This window comes from Orcinus orca, chromosome 20, assembly GCF_937001465.1.
Source record: "Orcinus orca chromosome 20, mOrcOrc1.1, whole genome shotgun sequence".
NCBI lineage: Eukaryota > Metazoa > Chordata > Mammalia > Artiodactyla > Delphinidae > Orcinus > Orcinus orca.
This window is the reverse complement of record NC_064578.1, coordinates 47,640,291-47,664,581: the sequence shown is the minus strand read 5'-3', so window position 1 is coordinate 47,664,581 and position 24,291 is coordinate 47,640,291. Positions and strand designations below refer to the sequence as shown.

General features: G+C 58.1%; 2 protein-coding genes across 2 annotated transcripts; both read right to left on the bottom strand.

Annotated features, from left to right (window-relative positions):
- Positions 1–525: 525 nt before the first annotated feature.
- Positions 526–10,458, bottom strand: GSK3A (glycogen synthase kinase 3 alpha). Its single transcript, XM_004271233.4, has 11 exons — positions 9,674–10,458; positions 7,707–7,894; positions 6,297–6,380; positions 6,013–6,123; positions 4,241–4,371; positions 4,036–4,142; positions 2,985–3,082; positions 2,811–2,906; positions 2,238–2,424; positions 1,807–1,899; positions 526–1,222 (listed from the first exon to the last, which is right to left on the bottom strand). The coding sequence occupies exons 1-11, from the start codon at positions 9,954–9,956 to the stop codon at positions 1,149–1,151; spliced, it is 1,452 nt and encodes a 483-aa protein (XP_004271281.1). The 5' UTR covers positions 9,957–10,458; the 3' UTR covers positions 526–1,148.
- Positions 10,459–14,477: 4,019 nt separating this feature from the next.
- On the bottom strand, positions 14,478–22,083 carry ERF (ETS2 repressor factor). Its single transcript, XM_004271235.4, is given in 5 exon segments — positions 14,478–15,755; positions 15,757–16,661; positions 16,768–16,883; positions 17,262–17,496; positions 21,908–22,083. Coding segments are annotated over 5 exon segments (1,677 nt in total). The 5' UTR covers positions 21,930–22,083; the 3' UTR covers positions 14,478–15,356.
- Between the last annotated feature and the right edge of the window lie 2,208 nt (positions 22,084–24,291).

Sequence of the window (24,291 nt, the reverse complement as noted above, 5' to 3'; positions counted from 1 at the left end):
AGCATCCCTAAAGAGGTGGGCCAGGTGGGGCCTCGTTTAAGACGGAAATGAAGGCTTGGGGAATTGCTAGGGTTTGGGGACAGCTCCTCTGCCCCCATCCATGCCCACTAAGAGTCCATACCAAGGTTGTCTTGGCCTGAGTGACCCACCTCCCATCATCCTGTGTCCCCCTGAAGTGGCAGGTAGCTCAGGCTATAAGATAGCCTGTCCAAACCTTGACTTTGCCACCTATACTCTGTGGCCTTGACCTATCTGATGGCCAGTTCTCTCACCAGTCACCTGGGAATGACAGTGCTTCCCTCCCTCAGTGGAAGCAGATGATTTGTGCTGCAGTGGATAAGCCAGAGCTAGCTCATCACATGTGCAGAGGAGGGCTGGAGCACAGGAAGCTTGGGCACCTGAGCCAGGGCCAGCCTGGGTTCATCCCACCCTGTTCCCCTGCCTGAGATGCAGCCCACTCCTGTCCCAGGAGAGCCCCCCAGGCACCTCCCTCACCTCTGTGAAAACAGGTGTCCAGACAGCAAGCAGGTTTTCATGCCAATAATTTATTGAACGGAGGTCTGTACACAGGCAAACCTTACTGTGGAAACTAAGACATCAGGGGCTCCCCCACTGCCCCTGCCCTCCAGGATGGGGAGAGGAGGGAGGAGGCCTTAGGGGCAGAGGACAGGACGGGGGGACACAGCTGTTGGAGGGGAAAGGGCCAGTTTGGACAGTGCGAATCGACATTTTCTTTAAGAAAAAAATTATAACAATCTATTTACACCCGGGGGCCAGGGAAGGGAAGAGGAGGAGAAGGGCTGGTCTGGTTCTATTTACAAGGGATAAAGGAGGGGAGGGGGGTTGGAGGAGGTGGAGACCTGGGGGGAGGGGAGGGAGCTGAGGGGGTAGGAGGTCCTCATGCCGCCCCCCCCCCCCCAAATCCCCGGTCCTTCCTTCTCTTCCCTCCCCACAACCAGTTAAAATCCTCTTAAAAAGCCCACCACAGGGGTGAGGCTGGTGAGGGAGGGACTGGAGGTGGGGATAGGGACTCATTTACCTCTGCCCTCTAGTCTAGGGGCCCGGTCAGGGCAGGAGCTTGACAGGCTATGGCCCCCCTTCCCAGCCCCACTGGGGGCTCCCAGATGGAAGGGTAGTTGGTGGCGCCCTCAGGAAGAGTTAGTGAGGGGAGCTGTGGCATCGGTCGACTGCCAGTCTGGGCCGGTCTGAGCCTCACTTAAAGCTGAGGGGGAAGGAAGGAGCAGACAGTTAGCCTTTGCCTTTTAGCCACCGCCCACCCCCCCCAAGAGTAGGAAGCTGGTGTGAGATGCTACATTAGAAATGGAAAGCTGTCACTTTAGGTCTAGGGTTGCAAACTCAAATGCCAAAGGGCCAGGTTGGTCATTGAGTGACTCACCAGAAAGCCAGGCCCCACAGAACAAGGGCAGCTGGAACTCAGCTCCAGCTGGTAATACTGCCCTGAGCAGAGGCAGGCCCACTGCTGCCCAGTCTTATTTTCTTCCCCAAGAGAAACAGGAAATCTGGATTTGTACATAAAATGGCCCCTGTTTTTTACTGTGAGCAACAAATTTAACTTTTTGTTTGTTCAGGCTAAACTTATGTCTTTGGTTTTCCAGTTTGCATTTAAACACAAATACAGGCAATAATGCCTCACAAAGGTGGCCATTCACATGTAAAATACACTTTCTGTCAGAATGTCTACAATTTTGCAGGAAACGCAGTGGTTGTGAGAACAGAGAACAGACCCATCCCCACCCCTGGCAGAGAAATGCAGCTTTAATGCTCAGAAGATGGCCCCCAACTTACCTTGTGAGGATGGGGTAAGGGAGGCAGTGCCCGCCGGGGATCTCAAGTGAGGAGGGATGAGAATGGCGTTGAGAGATGGTTGGATGGTGAGTTCTAGAGACAGGAATGGACATGCCTAGTCAGGGGACAGGGCACCTGGAGACCCAGTCGGGGTTAGAAAGGGGCACCAAATAGGGACCCAGCTCTGGGCAAGGCCAGTTGCCTGGGACACACGTAGCCACTGAACACTTTAAATGAAAAACTGGCAAGAGCCTAACACAGGAGGATTGCAGAGTGCAGATGAAGTCGGTTTGGGTCTCCCGGAATCGGGGGTATTTCCTGAGCCCCAGGGCTGCCTTGCAGCCCACCTCCCCACTCCTGTCTTCGACACCAAGCTCTTCACAATCTTTGGCTGCCCCTCCAACAACCCAGATCCCAGGCTGTGCCCTCACCGCCAGAACTGAAATTGAAGAGAGGGGGAAGCGGGCGGTTGTTGGGGAGCTGGGTTCCAGGACATCGCAGTTCATCAAAGAAGCTGTGGGCACAGGCTTCCAGCGGGGACAGCCTTGAGGACGGTGTGTACTCCAGCAGGCTAGAGCAGAGCGCGATGGCCTCAGGTGGCGTTCGGGATTTGAACACCTTGGGGGGGTGGAGGGGGCAGAGGTGACAAGGGTGAGACGCCCTGGGCCCTGGTATATCCTGCCCACCTCCCAGAAGCCCACTTTCCACATGAGGCAACTGAGGCCCGGCCTCTGAGGGGAGGTCAGTTTGTATCAGATGAGCAACCCGCTCAGGTCCCATGACTGTATGGGCCCTGCCATGAGCATGTTTCCCCACCAGAAAAACAGGACTCTTGCATTTACTGTGGGTCCTCGACTTTCAGAGTATGGGACATTCCATAAACTTTGAAATGTGATGAAATTTACTGACCCACTACTGAGCCATGACTCTAGCCAGGTCCCCAGACCGGTTGGCCTCCAATGGGGACCTCAGCCATGCTGCCTGAGCCCCTAGCCCTGCCTCACCTTTGTCCAGGGGTGAGCTTTAATCTGGGGGAACTTGAACTCCGTGTAGTTGGGGTTCATCTCTCGAATCTGTTCCCGGGTTGGTGTTCCCAGCACCTGTAGGGAAAGGGAGGGGTCTGAGCCAAGGCCCTTAGTGCTTAGCCCAATCCCTGCCCACCCTGGCCCTGCCCTCACCTTGATGATCTCCACCAGCTGGTCTACCCCACTGTCCCCAGGGAAGATGGGCTGGCCCAGGAGGAGCTCGGCCAGTACGCAGCCAGCTGACCACACATCTGAAGAGGAATGGGGCAGGGTCAGAGCTACCATGCCCATCCCCTGGCATACATTTCTGTCCTTCATGGTCATCCTGAGAGATGCCCGGGAGCCCCATTTTCTCAGCTCAGAGAGGAAGTGCCTTGCTCAAGGTCACACACAGCTTAGGAACACAGGAGCCTGACTTTGAACCTCCAAGTATACCTGACTGCACTGTACTCTCCAACCTAGGTGTTTCCATTGCCTCTCTCCACTCTGTGACCCCAATAAGCCTTTTCTCTGCCTCTAGCTTCAGAGGACAGATCAACAGGCCAAGAACAGGTACCTGTGTTCTTTGGGCCTCAGGAAGGTAAAGCATTAAGTGGGCTGCCTTACTCACTTCTGGCCTCTATCCTGCCCTTGGGAATAGCTATAGGCCGGTAGTCACCCCTCCCTGGTCTGAACCTTGACCGCCACAGCACAAGTTCACATCTAGGGACCATGAAGTTTCCTCACACTGCTGATGACTTCTCTTCCAAACACTTTCACACCCTCTCCTAATGCCTGGAAGTTGGCGCTGTCATCCCCAGCAACAGGGAAGGACATGGAGGCCCTGTGAGCAGGTCACACCCTCATGATGGCAAAGCCTTACCTCCCAATTCCCCCAAGGTCACCGTCAGCCCCTCCCCCTGCCTGAGAAGAGAGGACTGACTGGGAGGTTCCAGAGCTGGTATGGACTCTGGAGTCAGGTCAGCTTTCAAAGCCCGGCCCTGCCCAGTCCCAGCAGTGTGACTGCGGGCAGGTGGCCTCACCACTCTAAGCTTCAGACTGCTCAACTGTAAAATGTACGTATGACAGCATCACCTTCCTGAATTTGAGGACTGGCTAAAAAAACAGATGTTAAGCTTTTATCACCGAGCCTGGCAGACACACAGAAAGAACTCAAAACCTGCCATGACTGCTATTCCCACCCCCACCCTCCCTCAAATCTGACCGATGGACGAGGTGTAATCAGTGGCTCCGAAGATCAGCTCTGGGGCCCGGTAGTAGCGAGAACAGATGTAGGAGACATTGGGCTCTCCTCGGACCAGCTGCTTTGCACTGTGGGAAGAGATGCGTAGGCGGGAGTCAACACAAGCCAAGGGCCGGGATCCCTCCTCGCCCCTTCAGCCACCCAGCACACCCCGGGTCAGGCCCACCTGCCAAAATCGCAGAGCTTGAGGACAGCAGTGTCGGGGTCCACCAGCAGGTTCTGGGGCTTGATGTCGCGGTGACACACACCCTGGGAGTGGATGTAGGCCAAGCTCCGGAAGAGCTGGTACATGTACACCTGGGGCAGGCAGGGGACAGCAGAACTCCAGCCCAGCTCTCCCCGCAGAGCACACCCCTGCTCCACCATCTTGGCCTGAAGAGCCCTTCCACCCACTCTCCCTGACTTGAAAACAGTTTGCTGTCCCTTGGTTCTCAAACTTTAGCGAGCACCAGAATCACTTGGCGGCCTTGTTAAAACAGGGACTGCGGACTGCTGGGCCCCACTCTCAGAGTTTCTGATTCAGTCGTTCAGGATGAGGCATTTGCAACAAGCCCCTAGTGCTGGTGCTGGTCCATACTTTGGAAACCATTGCTTCAAGCACACACTTCAGCAGAAGCCTGATGAGTAAGACAGATACATCAGGAAGGCCTTCTTTTAAAGCAGGCCGGGGAGCCTCACCAAATCCACCGGCTATAGGAAAGGCTCAGCCTCCTCTGCCCACCAGTCACAACCACCCACGAGCCAGCCCCTCTCCAGCTGGATTTTCCTGCCACCCTCTTCCCTACTGACGAGGATGTAAGTGCCAAAAGAGCAGGGATCTTTGTGGTTCCATCACTGCTGCATCCCCCAGGGCCTAGACCAGTGCCTGGCACATAATATCTGCTCAGGGATGCTTCTTGGGCCCCCTCGTCCTCTGTTCCCAGTGCCCTCGGCCAGAGATGCCACTTTCTTGCCCTGTGCCTGGTCTCCTCCCAGAAGACTTCCTTGATCCTTCTCACTCCCAAAGCAAGCAGGGCCTCTGTTTCCAGAATCCCCTGTGCTCCTTCCAGTACGGCAGTTGCTAGTAGTTTTATAGTTCTCTGTGATGACACCTCTCTACCCTGTTAAACTGAGAGCTCTGCAGGAGCAAGGCCTGGGTCTCAGTCAACTGGGCCTCTAGAACTGCTCAGTGCTGGCCCCGGAACACAGGCAGCCACAGGACACATTCAACAAACCACACCACTGCCTCCCAGGAAGCGAAGTCCCACAGCTCCCACCACTGGTAGAGCCCCAGGGCTCACCTAGGCCTGGGGTACTTAAAGCCAGCGGGAGGAAAAATGGGGCCCCATGCAACCTCCAACAAACTCGCACCCAACCTCCGCCTCCCGATGCCGCTGGCTGCTCCAGCCTTGTTCTCTACAGCATCCCTAGCCCATACACTCATCCATTCGTTCAAACACGTCCTTACGGATAGTATCATACAGGGCACAGCACCCAGCACGGGGGAATAAGCCTGCACAGGTGATGAATTAAGACTCATGCGTTCCTGGCTCTGTGGGCACTAACCTTTCCGCAACCCTGCCTCCTTCCCATCACCCCTCTGCCAAGGCTCCAAAGGCCAAGACTCTGAGCTCATCGTCTCCCCTCTGCATTCCAGTTCCCCACCTCGATTCTGAGCTAACTCCACCAACACTAACTGGTACCAACGGGCTCCCAGTATGGACCCAAGCAGCCTCCCCAGCCTGGTCAGCTGCCTCCCTGATTGAGTCAGGCCTTGGGTGGGGCTGCCCTGCCTTTGGCGCGCTCCGTCTCTGGGGGTATAGGGACAAGGGCAGGGAACGTGAGGCCTCCAGAGACCAACGTAAACTTGGAGATGAGGGAACCCACAGAGGCAGGAGTGTCTGTCTGGAGCTCCTGGCTTTGTGGGCCTGGGCCCCAGCAGCCTGCCTGCCTGCCTACCTTGACATAGATGATAGGGATGGTCAACTTGGCCTTGGTAAAATGGCGGGCCACCCGGTACACCGTCTCGGGCACATATTCCAGCACCAGATTTAGATAAAGCTCGTCTTTCTGCAGAGAGCAAAGGAGAGGTGTGGGGCATTGTGAGAAAAGAGCAAGGAACGGGGGGAGGGAAGGTTTGTGGGGAATAACGGGGGAAGAGACCAGCAGTCATGAGGAAGGAAGGCAGGCAGGCAAACGGGTGGAGTCAAAGTGGAGGACTCCTCCACACACTGAGGTCTCACCTTCTCCCCACTGGAGTAGAAAAAGTATCTCAGCCTCACGATATTGCAGTGGTCCAGCTTACGCATAATCTGCAGCTCTCGGTTCTTGGGGGCAAAGGAAGGCAGCCTCAGAAAACCACCAGCTCTCCCTGCCTCCCCTCCCTAGCACCCCTCACCACAGCTCTACTCCCCGACTCCTGCCAACAGAGCCAAGCAGCTGCTCCCTGTGTCCCAGCTCCAAGGCCCCATGGCGCAGCCCCTAATTCCTCACCCCCAGCCCACTCCCCTCACACACAAGCTGTGGGCTAAACTCAGACCACTTCTATGTGCTTTCTGCAGCCTACTTTTTAAAGATGCTTGATTTTTTGCTGAGATTTACCAATCAAATGACTTCACATATCATCTAAATTTTCCAGCTTCTCTTTAAAACTCAGACGATGTGGCCACATGAGGCCCACCTCCCTGCCTGGCGCAAGCAACAACAGACAGGAAGTGGCCATCCAGTTCACCCTGGTCCCCACTCCTCCCCACTGCTTTCACTAGAGGCATCTGAGCCCTTGGACCCCGGCTTGGTTCCAGAGTCCCAGACTCCAAGCTTCCAATCCTCATCTTCCCAATGGGGATCCAGCCTCAACCTCTTCCCAGGAGACCCAGTCTCAGCATTCTTCTCTATTCTCTGTTCCCCTCAGGGCCTCAGAGCTCCCTATCCTCAGATCCCTCTCACTTCTGGGACTCAACTATAATCAAATTCTGAGCAGCACCCTGGAGCTCCCCTGAGAGTCCTCACTGCCCGGGACCTAGGCTCTGACCTGGTTCCCTTCAGCCTAGGCTCAGTTCTCCTACATCCAGAGTAGCCTAGGATCCAAGGGGCCTCTACTAGCTCACAGGGCACCTCTGTATGAATGAAGAAAGGGTACTCCTTCCTCAGACAGGACAGAGCCCCAAACCAAGGCATGTGCAGCACAGGCAGGACGTCTCCCTGCACCTGTCAAACCCTTAGGGCAGAGCTTGACCTTCGCAAACATACTCATTAGCCCCACCAGCTTCCTTTCTCCTCTGGACGGGGGTGTAACTTAGTGGTTAAGGTGAAGGGCTTGGGAATCAGATTCTAGTCTTGACCTTGGGCAATTCTCTCACCTGAGTCTCAGTATCCAGTTTCTGCTTACTTAGAATGGGAATAACAACAGTACCTACCCTCAGAGAATCTTTCCATAAGTTAAACTCACCTATAAAGCACTTACAGCAAAAGCCCAATAAAGTCAGCTCTGGACTCTCCTGGAATCCACATTCCCATCTTCCACACAACTCACTCCCTTCTCCTCTGGCCCATGCTCAGGTCCCCCGTGGAAGCCCAAGTCCAGCACTCTTGCTGGAGTTCTCTCACCAGTCATGTGCAATCAAACCTCCTTGTCCCCGTTCCCCCCAAGCTACCTTGAACCTCTTGTCCTGGAGAACCTTCTTGATGGCCACCAATTCCCTCGTGTCTGCCAGCCGTGCCTGGTACACGACCCCAAATGAGCCACTGCCAATCACTTTGATGTCTGTGTAAGCCACCTCCTGGGAGCGCTCTGGGCCTTGGCCTAGAGTGGCTACCACTGTGGTCACCTTCCCACTGTCACCTGGGGAGCAAAGGGAACACAAGATCTACTGACCTTTCCCCTCTGGCCACCACCCCATTGTGGGGCTGTGAGAGGGAGGGGAGTCACTACAGGAAGCTTATTGGGGGGGTTCTTCGTCCCTTCCCCAATCTTCAAAGATGGCTACTGGATGCCTCCCAGTGCCCTTTCCCCTCTACCCTTCATGGAACCCCAAATCCTGACTCCTCCCATAGGGGAGGATACTGACACATAAAACCTCTTGCTGTTCAAGGGTTGGTGACCCCTAATTTCCACTTCTAGTAAGCAGCAAATGAATGGTCCCTCCTGATCTGAGGAGGCACCAGCACTGCCAGATGTTGAATCCATCCACTAAGAGCTAACTGCCTTGTGGCCACTCCTCACTGGGGGAAAGCCTGACCTAACCTCTTCTGCTTGAGAGTGGTAACCCTGAGGTAATGCTACTCTAGGAAAGCCCTAACCTTTCTCACAGCTCAGGGTATAGTGATCTCTTAAGTCCTCCCTAAGTGGTACTGGTAACTTCACCACTGGTTTCTGGTAACAGAAATGAATGACTCCTCCAGTAAGTGCTAGTACCCTAATTCTCACGTTAGGGGGACAATTAGCTCTTACCCAAATACTTTGGGGCTAGAAAAAAGCACTGGCCTGACCTCATCTGTGAGGTCCAGAGCCCCAGACCCCATCCTGTGTGTAACTCGTCCCTAATGAACAAGCACTTAATAGTGAGAATGGTGAACCTGATCTCTATCACCAGGGGGCTATTCCAGCCTCAGTGCTTTCAAGGAAAGCTATAATTCCCAACTCCATTCTGTAAATGGCAACAAAATTTGGCAGCATTCTTGGGGAATAGTGATCCCTCTTCTTTGGGTAACTGATGAAAGGTTCCCCAAAGAAAAGGGGTCAATGATGAATCAAATCCATTCTGAGGGGCCAGTGACACCATCTTTTGGAGGGAGATGATCCTACATAGCTATTTTTCCAGAGCCAGTGACATCATTTCTCAGAATAATGAAATAGGTATAACTTCACATCCCTATTCTAATGGGGTGGAACTGGGACCCTCCCCTGCCCTCATTCCATTTCTGTGAAAGGAGACCCACTGACTCATCTTTTTTGAATAACACTATGGACTTGGTCTGAAAAGTATGCTGACTTCCAATCTATCCTCAAGAAGCAGCAATCATTAATTTCTACCATTGGGGGTACAACTCTACATATTACGGACAGATAATGATAGTAGACGTCGTCTTTTAAAACAGAAGGTGACTATATACCAGGTTTGGAAAGCCCTGGCCCTGTTCTTTGGGGACACAGCAAACCCAAATCGCTGCTTCTAAGTGATATTCACTCCAAATCCCCATGCTCTAAAGGGGAGCACATTCAGATCGCTCCTTCTGGATGGTGATGATATTATTCTTCTTCTCTTAGGAAACAATAACCCTTGAGCCCCATTTGCAAGCGACAATAACCCCTGATCCCGTTCTCGAATGATTGGCAACATCGGATCCCTGTTTTTAAGGCTCACGGACCCAAGACTTCGGTACTGGAAGAACAGAAACCTGTGACCCCTGTCTCTTAGAGGATTACTAAATCTAATTCTAAACTCCAAGTGATGGTAACCCCCCCAAATCCCTTTCTTTCGGATGGGGGAGAGCTCAGATCCCAGTTTGGGGAGGCACAGTGACCTCGAGCTCCTCTCTAAGCATAAAGAAAAACCTGATCGACGTCTAAGTGACTTCAGGGATCCGATCTCCACCCGCCACGGGCGACGCTAGTACTCACGGCCCAGCTTCACTCCGGGCGGCGGGAAGCTGGTGCCCGCGCCGGGGCCGCCGCTGCCTCCTCCGCCGCTGCCGCTGGGACCACCCCCGGAGCTCGAGGCCCCCACGCCCCCGCCCATGGCTCCGACTGACGTCTTCCCGCCGCCGCTGCCGCCTGGGCCAGAGGCCGAACCCCCGGGGCCGCCACCGCCGCCGCCGCCGCCGCCGCCTGGCTCCGCGAATGAGCTGGTCCGCGCCCGGCCCGAGCCCCCAGGGCCGCCCCCCGAAGGCGCGCCACCGCTCATGGCGCCGAGCGCAGGCCCAGGCCGCGGGGCTCGGGCTGCCCGGGTTGCCCCCGCCGCTGCCGCTGCTGCCGCCTCCCCCGGGATCCGGCCTCTTCCAGGCCGCGCCGCTCGGGCTCCGGCTCCGGCTCCGGCCCAGCGCCCGCCGCGCGGCACGCCGGGAGATGCAGTCCGCCGGCTCTGCGCGCCGCCGTCGCCGCTGTCGGCCCTCACAGAGAGCCGCGCGGCACGCCGGGAAATGGAGTCCGCAAAGACCTCAGAGTGGACCGCGGGGTTGATAGGTCGCTCTGCACCTCGGGAAACACAGTGCTGGTCAATAAGTTGGCCGACTGTGCCCACAGCGGACCCTGAAGCACTTTCGGAAGTAGGATCAGAGTCGCACACTCACTCCATTGCGGCAACCGCGCGTCCCTAGGTGTGGCTCAGAAATGTAGTACTCCATCAATGAGCTGTGTAGACGTGATGCAATCCGGGAAACGGAGTCCAGTCACTCACTTAGTATATTGGCTGTATGCCGACCAGCGCCAGGTGCCCTCTGGGAAATTGAGTCGGAGGCCGCGGACCCGCCGCAATCGGGCCGTGAGGCAAGCCGGGAAATGGAGTCATCGCCACGCCCTCACCGCATTGCAGGTGTGAAGCTACTCCCAAAGCACGCCGGGAAATGGAGTCCCATGTGATTCCCTAAGCCCCAAGTGGATACTGCAGTTCCGGAGATAGGCTAGGAAATGGAATAGCATTCCTCCTCCCTCTTTCGCTAGGCCGCAGTCCCCGCTGGAAAATGTAGTCAACACCGAGGCTTCAGAGCAGTTGCTACAGCGAGCCTCTGTGTCTTCTGGGAAATGGAGTTCAAGGGCAGCCTTCCCACTGACTGAAGGGGAGGGATCTACCATGATCCTGAAGCATGCTGGGGAATAGTCCAGACCGGATCCCGACCCTTTGTGAGACGAGACTGCAGAGGCTTGCCGGGAAGTGTAGTCTAATAGGTACCTTCGGGAGAGCGTGAGCGAAAGGTGAAAGACAGCAGTCGCCCAGGGGAGACTGAAGAAAGTTTCAACGCCTCCTGCCCCGCCGCCAGGTCCCAAGAAACAGCCGAAGTCTATCAGGGGCTGCTGGAAAATGGAGTGCAAACACTCCAAGTTCCAAGTTTCCACAAATCCGGAAGGAAAACCCTCCCCGCAAACGATTTAGGAAACAAAGTTTCCGGTGGTTTCTCAGGACAATACAGTCTTCGGATACTGTCTAGCTTTTTCTAGCAATGTAGGTTGCACCAGCAGGCTGAGCCGAAGTTTGAAAGAAATGAAAATAGAATTTTTCTTGAACCCCCATTAAGCTTATTGCATCCTCACGCTTCCTAAATCACAGGATCCTGAAAGGCCCAAAAGAAGGAAGCCGGCTGCTAGGAGTAGCCTTGGGTTTTGTGCACGCATTATATCGCCCCACTTATCGATTCATACCCGGAAGGACAGTAGCCCCAAAGCGCGCTGGGAAAGAGAGTTCGTGTGTGTGTGTGTGTGAGTTCGTGTGTGAGAGAGGGAGAGGGAGAGGGAGAGGGAGAGGGAGAGGGAGAGGGAGAGGGAGAGGGAGAGGGAGAGGGAGAGGGAGAGGGAGAGGGAGAGAGAGAGAGAGAGAGAGTGTGTGTGTGTGTGTGTGTGTGTGTGTGTGTGTGTGTGTGTGTGTGTCCCGGAAGTACTTGGAACTAAAATGAAATCACCCTCCGCCCCTCCTGCCTTGTGGAATGATGGGAAATGGAGTCTCTAGACTTCACTTTAATCAGATCCTGTGATCACACTAATTGTCCTCTCCTTTCTGAAGCCTGAAGAAAGTCTCGTCCACTCGGTCTGTAGCTGACCGCAATTCCCAGCGGACACAGACCACTGGGGTAGGACAGACGGTAGCGCTAAAGCCTTTTCAAACTGCATTAACCAGAAGGCAAAGCGCAGTCACACTTCCGCTCTCTTCTCAATGAATGAGGCTGCATCACGCACAGCCCAGAGCGGGCGCTTCTGGGAATTGTAGTAGTTTCTCAGTCAAACAGTGTCTGCTGCCCTCTGGCGGCGGCTCGGAGTCCACAAGCAAAAATCCGAGTCAATCTCCAAAACCTGGGGAATGCTAAACTGGACCAAGAAGGTCTGCAAGGGCAGAAGAGCAGGGCGGAATAGCAGCGGTTACTTAAGGGCCAGAACCCGTGGGACATGCGCAGTGGGCCGCGCGTGGGCAACCGCCAGAGGGGATTGGGGTCCGTCGGAGTCAGAGGGCGTCAGTCTGAGGGAATCTTACCCGAATGTCTGTACGAGCTGAGAACGTTTGTTGAGGGGTGCTAGAGCGGGTTGTAAGTGGTTATGAGGGGCCTATGGGTGTCTGGAGGTGCTCAGGGGAGTCTTTGAAGAGGTGAACTGGTCTTCCTGGAGACCAGTGAAGTCAGAGAGGACTTGGGGTGTCTGTAAAAGGTCTGTGGGAAACTGTGAGAAACTACTGGTGACTGAGGGGATCTCTGAGGGATGGTTGAGAAGCATAAGGAAGGACCTTTGGGGGACTGTGGGAGTACTGAGATTATCGGTAAGAAGAGGGTCTCTCATGGGATGAATTAATTGATGAAGTGTCTTGAGATCTATAAAGGGCTTTATACTTGGTTATCAGAGATCCCGGAGGATGTAGAAGGGAGCAGGGGTATGGTCTTGCAGAAACCGTGAATAAATTTAGGTGGGTCATTAAAGATTAGAGGAGCCGCTGGAATTTTCAAGACCGGATGCCACCTGTGACATCCCACGCAGCCAGAATTGGGGGCAGGAAGTCTGCTGGGGCTGTGGAATAACTTGGAGAGCAGTTCTGAAGCTGAGTGCTTTTAAATCCACGATAGACCCGGTTTAGAGGTGCTTTGAAGGCACTAGAATCAGGTGCTGAGACTACTAGTCAGGGTCCTCCCTCCTCCCTCCAATGATGACATCCCTCTTTCTCCATCACACCACCACCACCACCAACTCAGCTGCATCTATGTTGCCAGGAGACAGGCCTCATCCCAACTTCCAGAAATAGCCCAGCGGCCCCCACCCTAAGGGAATGACTTACATCACCCAGGAGAGGGAGCAGTTGCCCATAGGCCGCCACGGGAGCCTCAGTTTCCTGCCAGTACCCCAACCCTGGATCGTCTCTTCACTGCCAACGGGCATCATTTGGGACCACCCACCCTGGGCTGGCATGAAATGAGGATGAAAGGAGAGTGGGTAGGAGTTTCCAGTTCCTTTCCCCTCAGAGTTACACAGGGTGATGTTTCACGGTGAAGCCAGTCCACGACAGGCCCTGAGCCCTCCATTCGCACTCCATCTCTTAGCAGCTGTGTAGCCTTGGGGGACTCCTTCCCCTCTCTGGTCCTGCAGCACCTCACCTGCGCTGAGCGGGTTGCGGTCCCTAAGGGCACCTCTAGCTTGGATTCCTCCTGTTGATTCTTTCATCTCTGATTCAAGCTCTCCAACTTGGGCTTCCAGCCTTATAAGCTCACCTCTCAGATCCTATGATCTTGAGATCCTGGTCTAGATCCAACGATCCTGGCTTTAGGAGAACGCAGTTGTTGAAAGAACATGGGGTTCAGAGACAGACTTCATTTAAAGTCCTAGCTGGGCTTAAGGTCTTGGGCAAGTGATTTAAGTGAGCCGCTTGCCCCTACCTTGCTGGATGTTGGAGATAAAGCGCTGCAGCTCCCAACTAGGTACCTGGCACACCGTAGGTCAATCGATAGCAACTATGATGAAGCCAGTCCCTTCTTATTTTATTTTATTTTTTTTGCGGTACGCGGGCCTCTCACCGTTGTGACCTCTCCCGTTGTGGAGCACAGGCTCCAGACGCACAGGCTCAGCGGCCATGGCTCACGGGCCCAGCCGCTCCGCAGCATGTGGGATCTTCCCGGACCGGGGCACGAACCCGTGTCCCCTGCATCGGCAGGCGGACTCTCAACCACTGCGCCACCAGGGAAGCCCTAGCCAGTCCCTTCTTAACTTGCTGGCAGAGAGTGTTTCCATGGTTTGATGAGAAGATCACTAAGGTACCTTGCAAGGTCTACATTTCAAGAGACCCTGCAAGCCTGTTGCTGAAGGACTCCCAGATTAATTCATAAGCGCCTCTAAGGAGAGTGATGTGTGGGAGAACACCAGACGTAGCGCAAAAGGAGCTCCAAGGAGGCACGACTAGGAATTCACAGAGAGGAAAGGCATTGTAGGCAGGAGAGCAAGGGCCATGGCGTGGTGTTGAAGAGCCTAAGGGGCTCCCAAGGATGAGCAGATCCCCCATGGAAGAGGGGAGCAGACAGAGGGCCAGAGCATGCCTGAGACCTTCACCGTCAGGCCCAGGGGTTAAGTGCCGCCCCAGGTCAGGAGTTCATTTCCCAGGCCTGGATTTGCCCCATTCAGATGGGGTTAGGCCCTCTGGCCATAGGTCCATTTGGGGGTCCAGTCTAGGTCCCTGTCCTTAAGAACCAAGCAAAGGCTGTTGCCCTGCAGTGGCTGCACCCAGCACCCAGGACAGATCACTGCATCCAAAGGTCCAAAGTTTTATTATTTTGAATACATTCTCCAGCAGCCCCCAACTTCCCTCCCCCCAACCCTCCGTCCCCAATACAGAATAAGGCTTGACCACAGACCCCCAGCCCAGGGGCCCCAGCTGGGAGGCAGAGGGGGCTTCCAGTTTGGTTTCAGGGCACCCCCTTCCCACCTGCCTGCCTATGGGCTAGTCCTAGGAGCAGCTGGGGGTGAAGGGGTTGGACTGGCGCTGGGGTGGGGAGTAGGAGAGGGATAGCAGGCACTTGTAGAGATTTGTGGCCTATGGGCGGCACCCCTCACCCTCCTCCACCCCCAACCCCCCCCCCACAGAATTTTTGGTTCATCATAAAATGTTCCTCCCTCCTCTGCTGCAACCCTGTGGGGGGGTATGAGAAACCCAGGCACTCATGGCCCCTGGAGGGGCAGGGAAGGCAGGATCGGGGCTGAGGATGGCCGGGGGTGGAAAGGGAGAGAGGTACAGGAGGCAGAGAACAGGGAGGGAGACAAGGCTTTACTTCCTAAGCGATTGTAATAAAAAAGTTCCTGGGCTTTGAGGCCAGAGCCTCAGTTCAAATATAAATTCCCCAGAATGGAGGTGGCCCCCTTAACTCCCCCCTCCCCCCTACCACTCTGCCCGGAGCTTAGAAACCCACAGAGACAGGGGACAGCCCCCAGCCCTGGGCACCCACCCACCCTCACAGTTAAAAAAAAAAAAAGAAATTAAAAGTCTTATACAAAACGTGGGGGGAGGGGAAAGGGAGGAGGCAGGGAAGAGATGAGAAAGCTGCCCTCACCTCCAGGGAATGGGGGGGGTTAAGGCAGCAAAAGAGGCATGGGGGGGGTGGAGGGAACGGGGGTCCCCTGCCCACAGCCCTCAGGAATCTCGATGCTCCAGAGAGAGCTGGGCTGTAGCGTGCTGGAGGTCAGAACTCACCCGCCTTGGGGTGAGGGGCCCCCCTGCCTCCCCAGGCCCCTCCCCACGCACCTTCTTGTCCTCTCCCTCATCCTCGAGGCCCCCAGCGGGGCCCCCACCCCCCTCCAGGCGACAGTCTTCACTCCAGCGCCGTTTAAAGCGCAACTTGAGGGGCATGCATTGGGCTGCCCCGGGTGCCTCGCCGGGGTCGGGCTTCGGGGGTGCAGGGGGGGCACGAGGCGTCTTGAACACTTCCCCGTCTTCCTCATCCTCGTCGCTGATGTCAGTCACCTCCACCTCCTCTGACTCGCCTTCCGAGATAGGCTCCACCTTGATCTGGGGTGGGGGGGGGCGGGGGGGCGGGGGGGCCCAGCACCCCGGCCCCCTCGGCCAGCCCGCCTGCGCTGCCACCACCACCGAGGGCACCGCCACTGCCCTTGTCAGCGCCCACCAGAGCCTTGTCCCCAGCCGCCCGCTGCCGGCGTCCCAGTGGGGGCGGCTGGAGCTTAAACTTGAATGGAGAGGAGGAGGAAGAAGAGGAGGACGAAGCTGAGGAGGGGACTGGTGGGGTCTCGGGTGCCATGGGTGGCAGCGGGCACTTGTCAGCGCGCTGGGGCTGCGGCACCACCAGCCCGGGGTAGTGCAGGAAGGCGCGGGGGCTGAGGTGGTAGTTGTAGACGCTTTGGGTGTGGGCCTGCAGGTACCGTTTCATGTCCTCAGGGCTGAAGGAGAAGTGGGAGCCTCCCCCCGAGCCGCTGGGGCCCCCGCCACCACTGGGGTACATAGGGCTCAGCGTGGGTGAGGGAGTGTAGGCCAGGTGCGTGGGTGTCATGGGCAGAGCCGGTGAGAGCTGAGGGGGCAGCAGGGAGCCAGGCCCGGCTAGAGGCGACACAGGGAAAGGGCTGAGGGGCTCAGGGCCACCCCGGGGCCGGGGGTAGACACGGAAGACACCAGGGTCATGGGGCAGGCGGGCCAGTGGGGGCCCGCGGAAGGCACCCAGCTCCGGGGGGCCAGGCGGTCGGGCCCGGGGGTCCTCTCCCAGTGGCTCTTCCAGCTCTGACGTGCCATCGCTACAGTCACTGACAGAGCCTCGGCCCAGGCGTCGGGCCACCACAGCCGAGAAGAGGGAGGATGAGGACGAAGAGCAGGCCGGTGGTGAGCGGGGGTCCTCGGTGGGAGACAGCACCTCGGAGGGCGTTGAGGGAGGGAAGCGGAAGTGGCTGCCGCCTGTCGGCACTGGCGGGGCGCTCTGGGGCACCGCACCCCCTGGCGGGAGAGGGGAGACACGATGTCAAGGCCCCCAGCCTCACCTGGACATTCAGACAGACCCTGCCGTCCCTCTGAGGCCATGCTTACCAGCCCTTGTACTCACCAGCCAACCCCACATCGATGAAAGGGTAATTAACCAGCACCAGTTTGTTGAAGTTGAACTTGTAGGTGAACCGTTTCCCCTTAGTCTTATGCAGAATACGTTTGTTGTAATAATAGCTGTGGATGTAGAAACACCATCGGACGGTCAGTCACGCGGGACCCAAGTCCAGACCCCGAACCTTGACACGTGTGAGTGCTGCTCGCAAAGGGTGACCGAGAAACACGGGCCACCCGAGAGAAATCAAGGTCCAGAGGGTGGAGACCAGCTCTCCCCTCAGTTCTGGGGCCAGACTAGAGGCCACGTCCCTGGTTGTATTCTCTCCTCAGGACACCTCGGTGTGACAAATGGTCTCAGAGAGGGGCTGGGACTTGCCCAAGGTCACGCAGCTGTGATTTGGACCCAGAGGGCAAACCCAAAGCCTATTCCCGTGGGCCAGGGGCTCCCAACCAGTGGGGCGCTGTCCACATCTGCCCAGGGACCTCTGCCCTCCTCACCGCAGGGCCCGGCTCAGCTTGTCATAGTTCATCTGGGGCTTGCACTTGCGGACACCCCAGAGCCGAGCCACCTCGTCGGGGTCCTTGATGACGAATTCCCCGTAGTCCCCCTGCCAGGCGATGACACCCTGGTACTCCTCCTTCCGCAGCAGCTCCAGGATAAAGTGCCACAGCTGGATCTGCCTCGAGCCGGGGGACGACTCCGGCTTGTAGGCCCAATCCGGGAAGGCAAACCCTGGGGACAGGAGGCAGGGGTGCGGCCCCGGGTCAGGGCGCCAAGTCTGGGGCCCTGGGGCCCATCCCAGGGTCCACCCCCTACCCCGCCCTTAACGTGGGGAAATCCGTCTCCCCCTGCCAAGCCAGGACCTGGTTAGAGGGAGACAGTGTGTGTCTGTCTGTGTGTGAGGGGGGCTAGACAGGAGCTGGGGGGAGGGGAAGCTGGAGCCTGCTCCAGCGACACCGGGAGAAACAGGAAACCGTCGGCGGCGGGTCCCGGGGCCAGTGCCAGGGGGCCAGGCACCAAGCCAGGCCGGCGGGCAAGGCTGCCAGTGGGGGAGGGGCAGGAAGGGGCACACGTGGCCAGACGGGTTGGGGCGAGCCCCCCCCAGCCCACCCGCACTCCCGTTCAGGGTCAGTCACTACCACGCCGGCCCCCCGCCCCCGCCACACGACCGTCTCTGTTCCCCTCCTAGGAAGGTACACTGTCTCCCTCCCAAGACCTACCGGAGCCCTTACTCCCACCCTAGGCCCCGAAAGGAGGATTTTTTTTTTTTCTTAAAAGGACCAGGAGGGGTGGGGTGGCTGCTTGACGATGAGGTCAGCGCTTGCACACACAGAGGCTTCTGTCTTCCCTGGAGAGTGAAACCCAGACTGTCTGAGAGAGCGCCCCCCCGCCCCCCCATCAAGCCCTGGACCCTCTGTGCTGCACTGCCCTACCCAGACCCGGGCGCACGGACCCAACCTGGCTGGAGGGCCTCAAGGCTGAACAGTCACCGCTAGCTGTAGCCTGCTCCCCCTCCTGCCTTCTCATCCTCAGCTTCTTCCCTGCCCACCTACCTACCCGCCCCCAGCATTAACCTTGGGTAGAGGTTGGTGGTGGGCTGGCTGGTCCCTAGAGGTGATGGGCAGCCTGGGGGGGAGAGTTGGGGGGGCTGCGGTTGTTGTCATTTCCCAAACCCCCGGGTAATCAGGGGTCATCAATAATTCAGCACTAGGCAGCCGGTAATGGAGGGGCGGGAGGAGGGAAAGGGAGGAAGAGAAGGGGGGAGGCAAGACAGAAGCCCTGGTGCCACTAGAGGGAGAAGGCCAAGGTGGAGAGCTAAGGATGGGCGGGGTCCCAAGTCCCAATCAGGCTGCAAGGGTCAGCCTCCCTCCCCTGGCCCCGGCTCACACCACAGCTCTAGCAGGTACCAACCAGGCCTGGGGCAACATGGAATCTCCCCCAAAGACTCCACCCAAGTCTGGAATCCAACAGGGGATCCTTCCCCATGGGGACACAGGGGATCAGCAGTTCCTATTCCCACAGGGGCCACTCCCTCTAAATCAGAGCTGACTCTAACCTCTACTGGGACCCAGCTCCCTGACCCCTGGCCTTGGGTAGACTGGGATGGCCAGCATTCCCCACCTGGTCCCTGCCTCATTCAGAAATTCCAGCCTCAAACCAGCCCCCCGGGGCTCCAGGGATATGACCATATGACCTCCAGCTGGTTGCAGACCCAGGGTACTGTATGTACCAGCAGCCCCTGCTCCATTCAGAAGTGACAGCCCCTGACACCACCTTCCATGGACCCCGGCATCCACAGACCCATCCCTCTCTTGGGAATCCAGGTGTTCACCCCTTTACGCTCACCCTGCTAGAGAACCCAGGTCCGAGGGTCTTGTTCAGGGCCCAGAGGTCCTTGGGAACCCAAGAGTCGGCCCGCTCCACGTACCCTCCAACCTCCTCCAAACTCCTGTCTCCCTTCAGGGCACCAAGCTTCGCGCTCCCCCCCACCTAAACCCCAGTCTGGCTCTCCGACTCGGGGTGGGGGCCGAAGCCCCTGAGACATCAGTCTAGAGCTGGGGTGTGTACTGATTTCCACCCTCCCCCCAAAATTAAAGCCACCCTTCCCAGCCCACCCGCCCCAGCCTCCTTGTCCCGGTAACCAGGCAACGTGTGTGCAGCGACAGTCCTGGGAGCGGGGGAGCAGGAGGCTAAAAATAAACTTTGCAGAAGAGAAGGAGTGAGAGAGACTACATGCAACACAAAGGGAAGGGAGGTGGGGGGCTCTGGAAAGGCCTCAAGCTGCATTCCGGGGACTGACCCAGGCCCCCTAGTTAACCCCCTCCCTGAACAAACCCCCTCCCGGGCCAGAACCCTGGCTCCCACTCGTGGCAAGGGCCCTCCCTATTCCCAGGCCCACCCCAAAGCCAGCTTTCCTCATCGGACATGGCATACATGAGGGCCTGTTCCCAGCTTTGGGGGGAGAAGGAAGATGAGGGGTGACGTCAGGGTGTCTCAATGGGGCTCTGTTCCCCAGGCTTTGGAGCCAGGAGCCAGGCACGGGCAAGGGGAGCATGTGTGAGTGTGTGTTGTGTATGGGTCCACGTGCTTAAAACAGGGAACCACCCGGCCCGCACCAAGAAAGCTTGGGGGTGCAGGACCTCTGGAGCATGGGAGGACAGCGAGGCAGAGACAGAGCAGCTGACACTGAGAGAAGAGCTGAGGACATTGCCAGACAGGGTGGAGAAGAGGCAGCAGACAGGAAGGGCTGGGATGGCGGGGTCCCAGAAGGCACACCTGGGTCCCACGGAGGCGGGGTAGGGAATCTCCCAGACTGTGGAAACCTGGGAGCAGGGTCTGCAGAATTCTTGGGCGCCCCTCAAATTCACATAACTGCCCAAACTTTTTTTAAAAGGACTCTGGGGTCGGAAGGGAGGGGTAGTGGTAGAGGAAGAACACGCCGGCCTCCTGGGGGGCCCCGCCACCTCCCCCAGTCCAGGCAGCCTTCGGTGGCGCCAGAGCCGGGAAGAAAACAGGAAGTGGGAAACAGCCGCGGCAGAGGAGAGAGGGGCCGGGATGGAGGATCGGATGGAGGGGCGCGCAGCGGCCAGCCAGGAGGCAGAGGGACCCATGGACCGACTGGGAGACCAGTACAGGCCCCCGCCCCTTCCCCCAGCCAGAGAACCCACACGGCGCGGCCCCAAGACTGGGTTGGGGGAGCTGCCCAGCCGGTCCCACCAGGCGAAGGCCCGTAGCAGGGAGGGAAGACGAGGCGGGGTTGTCTGGGTGCCTCGGCCCCCTCCTCCGGCGAGGGGAGGCTCCTGCTGCCCCCAAGGCCCAGCGGCCCTGGAGCCTTTGGGAGCCAGAGAGTATGTGGGACGCACGTGACTGACCCTACAGCACTCCGAACCCCTGCCCCACGCCCAGCCCCCTCCTCGGTCCCAATCCCCAGGCGCCGGAGCCCGGCTCGGAGCCCTTTAAGAGCCGCCCCCACCCGCCGAGCGACGGGGGGGCGGGGTGGGTGGGCCGGTCGGGGCACACACCCTCACACAGGAGCCCTAGCCGCGGCCGCCGCCGGGGGAAGGAAACAAGTTTGAACAGCGGCGCCTGGCCCCCTTCCCCCTCCCCCGTCCCCGCCCCGGGCCGGATTCCGACGGGGTAGACGGGCAGGGGGCGGCTGGGACCCCTCCCCCAGCGCGCTCGGGCGCAAAGTCCAGCCAGCGAGAGCCCGGGGGCGGCGGGGGAGGGGAAGGGGGAAAGTCCGGGGGGGTTAATCCTGCTGCCCCCCGCCCGCCGACCGGGGGGGGAGGGGAACCTTGGCCCCTTAAGGAGGAGCAAGTTGGCGGGGAAGAGGGGGGCGGAAGGAAAAGACGGCCGGTTGAAAGAGAAGAGCTGGATGAGGGAGGGGGTCGAGGGGGGGAGCCTCCGCGTCCACCCCCACCTTCCCCACCCTCCCCAACCCCGGGTCCCCGGAGGCGAGGGAGGAGGGTTCCCAGGTCTCTCCCGAGCGACCTTAAAGCCGCGCGTTCTAAGGTCGGAAACAAAAAGTTCCTTTTTCGAACGTTCGGGCTGCGCTTTGGAACTTTGCGACTCGGCGCGGGCGGGGGAGAGAGGAGCCGGCGGAGACGGGCGGGGGAGGGGCGGTGCAGCCCGGTCCCCGAGTCCCGGGCTCCCCACTCACGCCCTCCTCCTAGAGGCCATCCTGTATCCCCCTCTAAGCCGGTGCGGGGCACGCATCGCGGTGAAGGTCACGGGCCGGACCGCGCAGCGCGGAACCTGGGATAGCGGGCCCTGTGGACAGCCCCCCCGCACACACACACCCCGCACACGTCCCGGCCCCCAGAGTGCAACGTGACAGAGCGGCGGGGAGGAACCCAGCCACCCCCGTGATCCCGGGAGTGAGGGAGAGCCGAGCTTTCGGGGTCCAAGCAAGGAGAGAACCAGGACTCGCAGCACCCATACCACTGCGCCCACAGCCAGGAATTGGGGGTCCGGTGCACACCCCCGCTCGCGCCGCAAGAAGCAACAGGTCTGGAGTGCTTGGGGGTCCCCCGGAACTGGGGATCACTCGGGCTCCCCCAGAACCCTTCAGCCCCCCCAAAGTTTCTCCGCCTGGTTTCCCGGGGCAACAAGTCTCCCCCACACGTGCTGCCCCCGCCCCCACCTGTGTCCGCCGGGGTCTTCATGCTGGGGGGCCCGGGGCGAGGCGCCCCGACTCCGGGCCGCAGCTCCCGGCGCCCGCGCTGCCCCGTCCCGTCCCGAGCCCGTCGGGCCGCCCTCGCCGATTCACCCGGCCTCGCCTCTCAGAGCCTCTCCCCTCCCCGCCGCCGCCTCCCGGGTTAATATCGCACTCCGGGGCCGGGACGCCCACGCCCCCCGGCCGGCGACGTCACCGCCGCGTCGCCATGGAGACACTGCGCCCGCCCCCTCCCCGCGCACTCTCACACACACACACACGCACGCGCGCGCACGCACACATACACACACGCACACACACACGCGCACACACACTCGTCGGCGCGCAGCCACTGAGGACCGGCCGGCTCTAGGCTTAAAGGGGCCGCGCGACGGGGGAGGAGGGAAGGAGGGGGTTGGGGTGGGATGGGGTCCGGGGGGTCATGACCCTTCTCTGAGGCTCCAAGTCTGAAGATAACTTAAGTCCTCAGGACTCGCGACCTGCCGCCCCTCCTCCTCTCCTGCCCACTGCGGGGTCCAGATTTTCTTTGGAAGCCTGTAAGAGGGGTTGGGGGGTACCTTCTGATGAGTGTCAGAAACTTTTGTGAGGAGGAGTATGGACCTTTGGGGAGGAGGCAGAATTTTCTCTGCAGGGGGGCCGGGTCAGGACCTTGGAGGATGATCCAGACCACAGCATTTCCCAGGCTGGGCTCACCATGTCCCCCCACCAACGATCCTGAGCCTGAATGGGGGCAGTTGTCCAGGGGTGGGGTGGAATGGGTGGGAAGCATTTCCCAGCATCGGAAATAGGGAGGCGGCTGTGCCCTCCATTCCTTCAGGGATGGGGTCTTGGCCTTCCAGATAGCCCCAGTCCCAACTGGGGAGGAAGTGACCAGAGAGAATGCACGCGGGAGCCCGCCCCCCCATCCCCAGACTGCAGCTGTCCTGGGGACACGGCTGGCGCCGGAGGTACCCCCACCTCCACCTCCAGGGCAGGGGGTTCCGGGGATGGGGTCAGGATGCGAGGGGGTGAGCAAAGTCGGAACAAATGTGCTCCCAAGGGGCACTGGGGGCTCGCCAGGAGAGAGGAAGGCAGGGCTTAAGGATGAAGGCCAGCGCGTAGGGCAGTGTTAAGTCTGTTCTCTGCAGCTGGGAGGAATGGATGAAGCCTGAGGCTTTGGGAAACAGGAAATCAGCAATGATCCGATGGCCAACAGTAGAGGGCAAATCGAAGCTATAGTCACAGAGTCTCAGAAAAGACTCTGAGGTACCAAAGGAAACGAAGCGGGGAGGGCGGGGGGAGATGCTCAGAGAGAGTGAAATCAAGAAGACAGAGACGAACAGGCCACAGAGAGGGAAGGCCTGAAGGGTCAGGCTCTGGGTGCTTAGGGCTTCAAGCCCAGCCTCTGTTGCTGGGTTCCTACTGGCGTTAGAGCAGATCCTCACCAGTGCCTCAGAAGTCTCAGGCCTCTTCCACAGGGAGACCAAGTCCTCCCGGGAAGCATCACCCCCCTGGGGAATTAATGTAACCTTGCCTAGGGACAGTGCAGCTCCCGCACAGATATTGTAACCCTCTGGGAGCAGTGTGGTCCAGCAATGATAATCATCATCACTGTTATTATAGCAGCTCCCTCCCGAATTGCTAACGCTCAAGATGTGCCAGGCACTGGGCCAAGCATTGTCGGGACATCTTCTCATTCAATCCTCACAAAACCCCAAAGAAGGGAATTACTATTGTTCGCCCCATTTACAGATTAAGAAAATGAGGCTCAGGAAGTGTTGGAGCCAGGATTCAAACCCAGCCTATCCAATTCAAAATCACCACCCTTAACCACTATATTTTACTACCTGTTTTACTGCCCCCCCCTCAGAAAAAGATGATGCAAAGTTTAAAAGATAATAGGCCTATAACAGCCTCAGTGACCTCCATACTCCCACCAGCAAGACAGAGACTGGGGTGGCAGCCCAAACTCTGCTATTTCCTGTACGCGACATAGAGCAAGTGAATTTATCTCTTTGAGCCTCAGCTTCCTTATCTGTAAAATGGAGATATTGATAGGCCCTACATGATTAGGTTGTTGTGAGAAATCAGAGATTTGAGGTAAGTACACAATAAATACTGGTAATAATTATTAGAGTTACCTCTGTGGATGAGGTAGGCACCCCTCACCCTACAGACTCCAACTGTTGGCAATAAACACACAGCATTGATAGTGAAATTTCCTGTTAATAGCATAATCCTACCCTGACCCAGCTGGATAACTCAATCCCACAGTTTCTGTGAAACACAATCATAGATGGTGGGTATGCCTCATGGGAGACTCTCAGCCATCCACAGAGAACGGGAGTGCCTGGTGAAAATGGCGTGTCCAC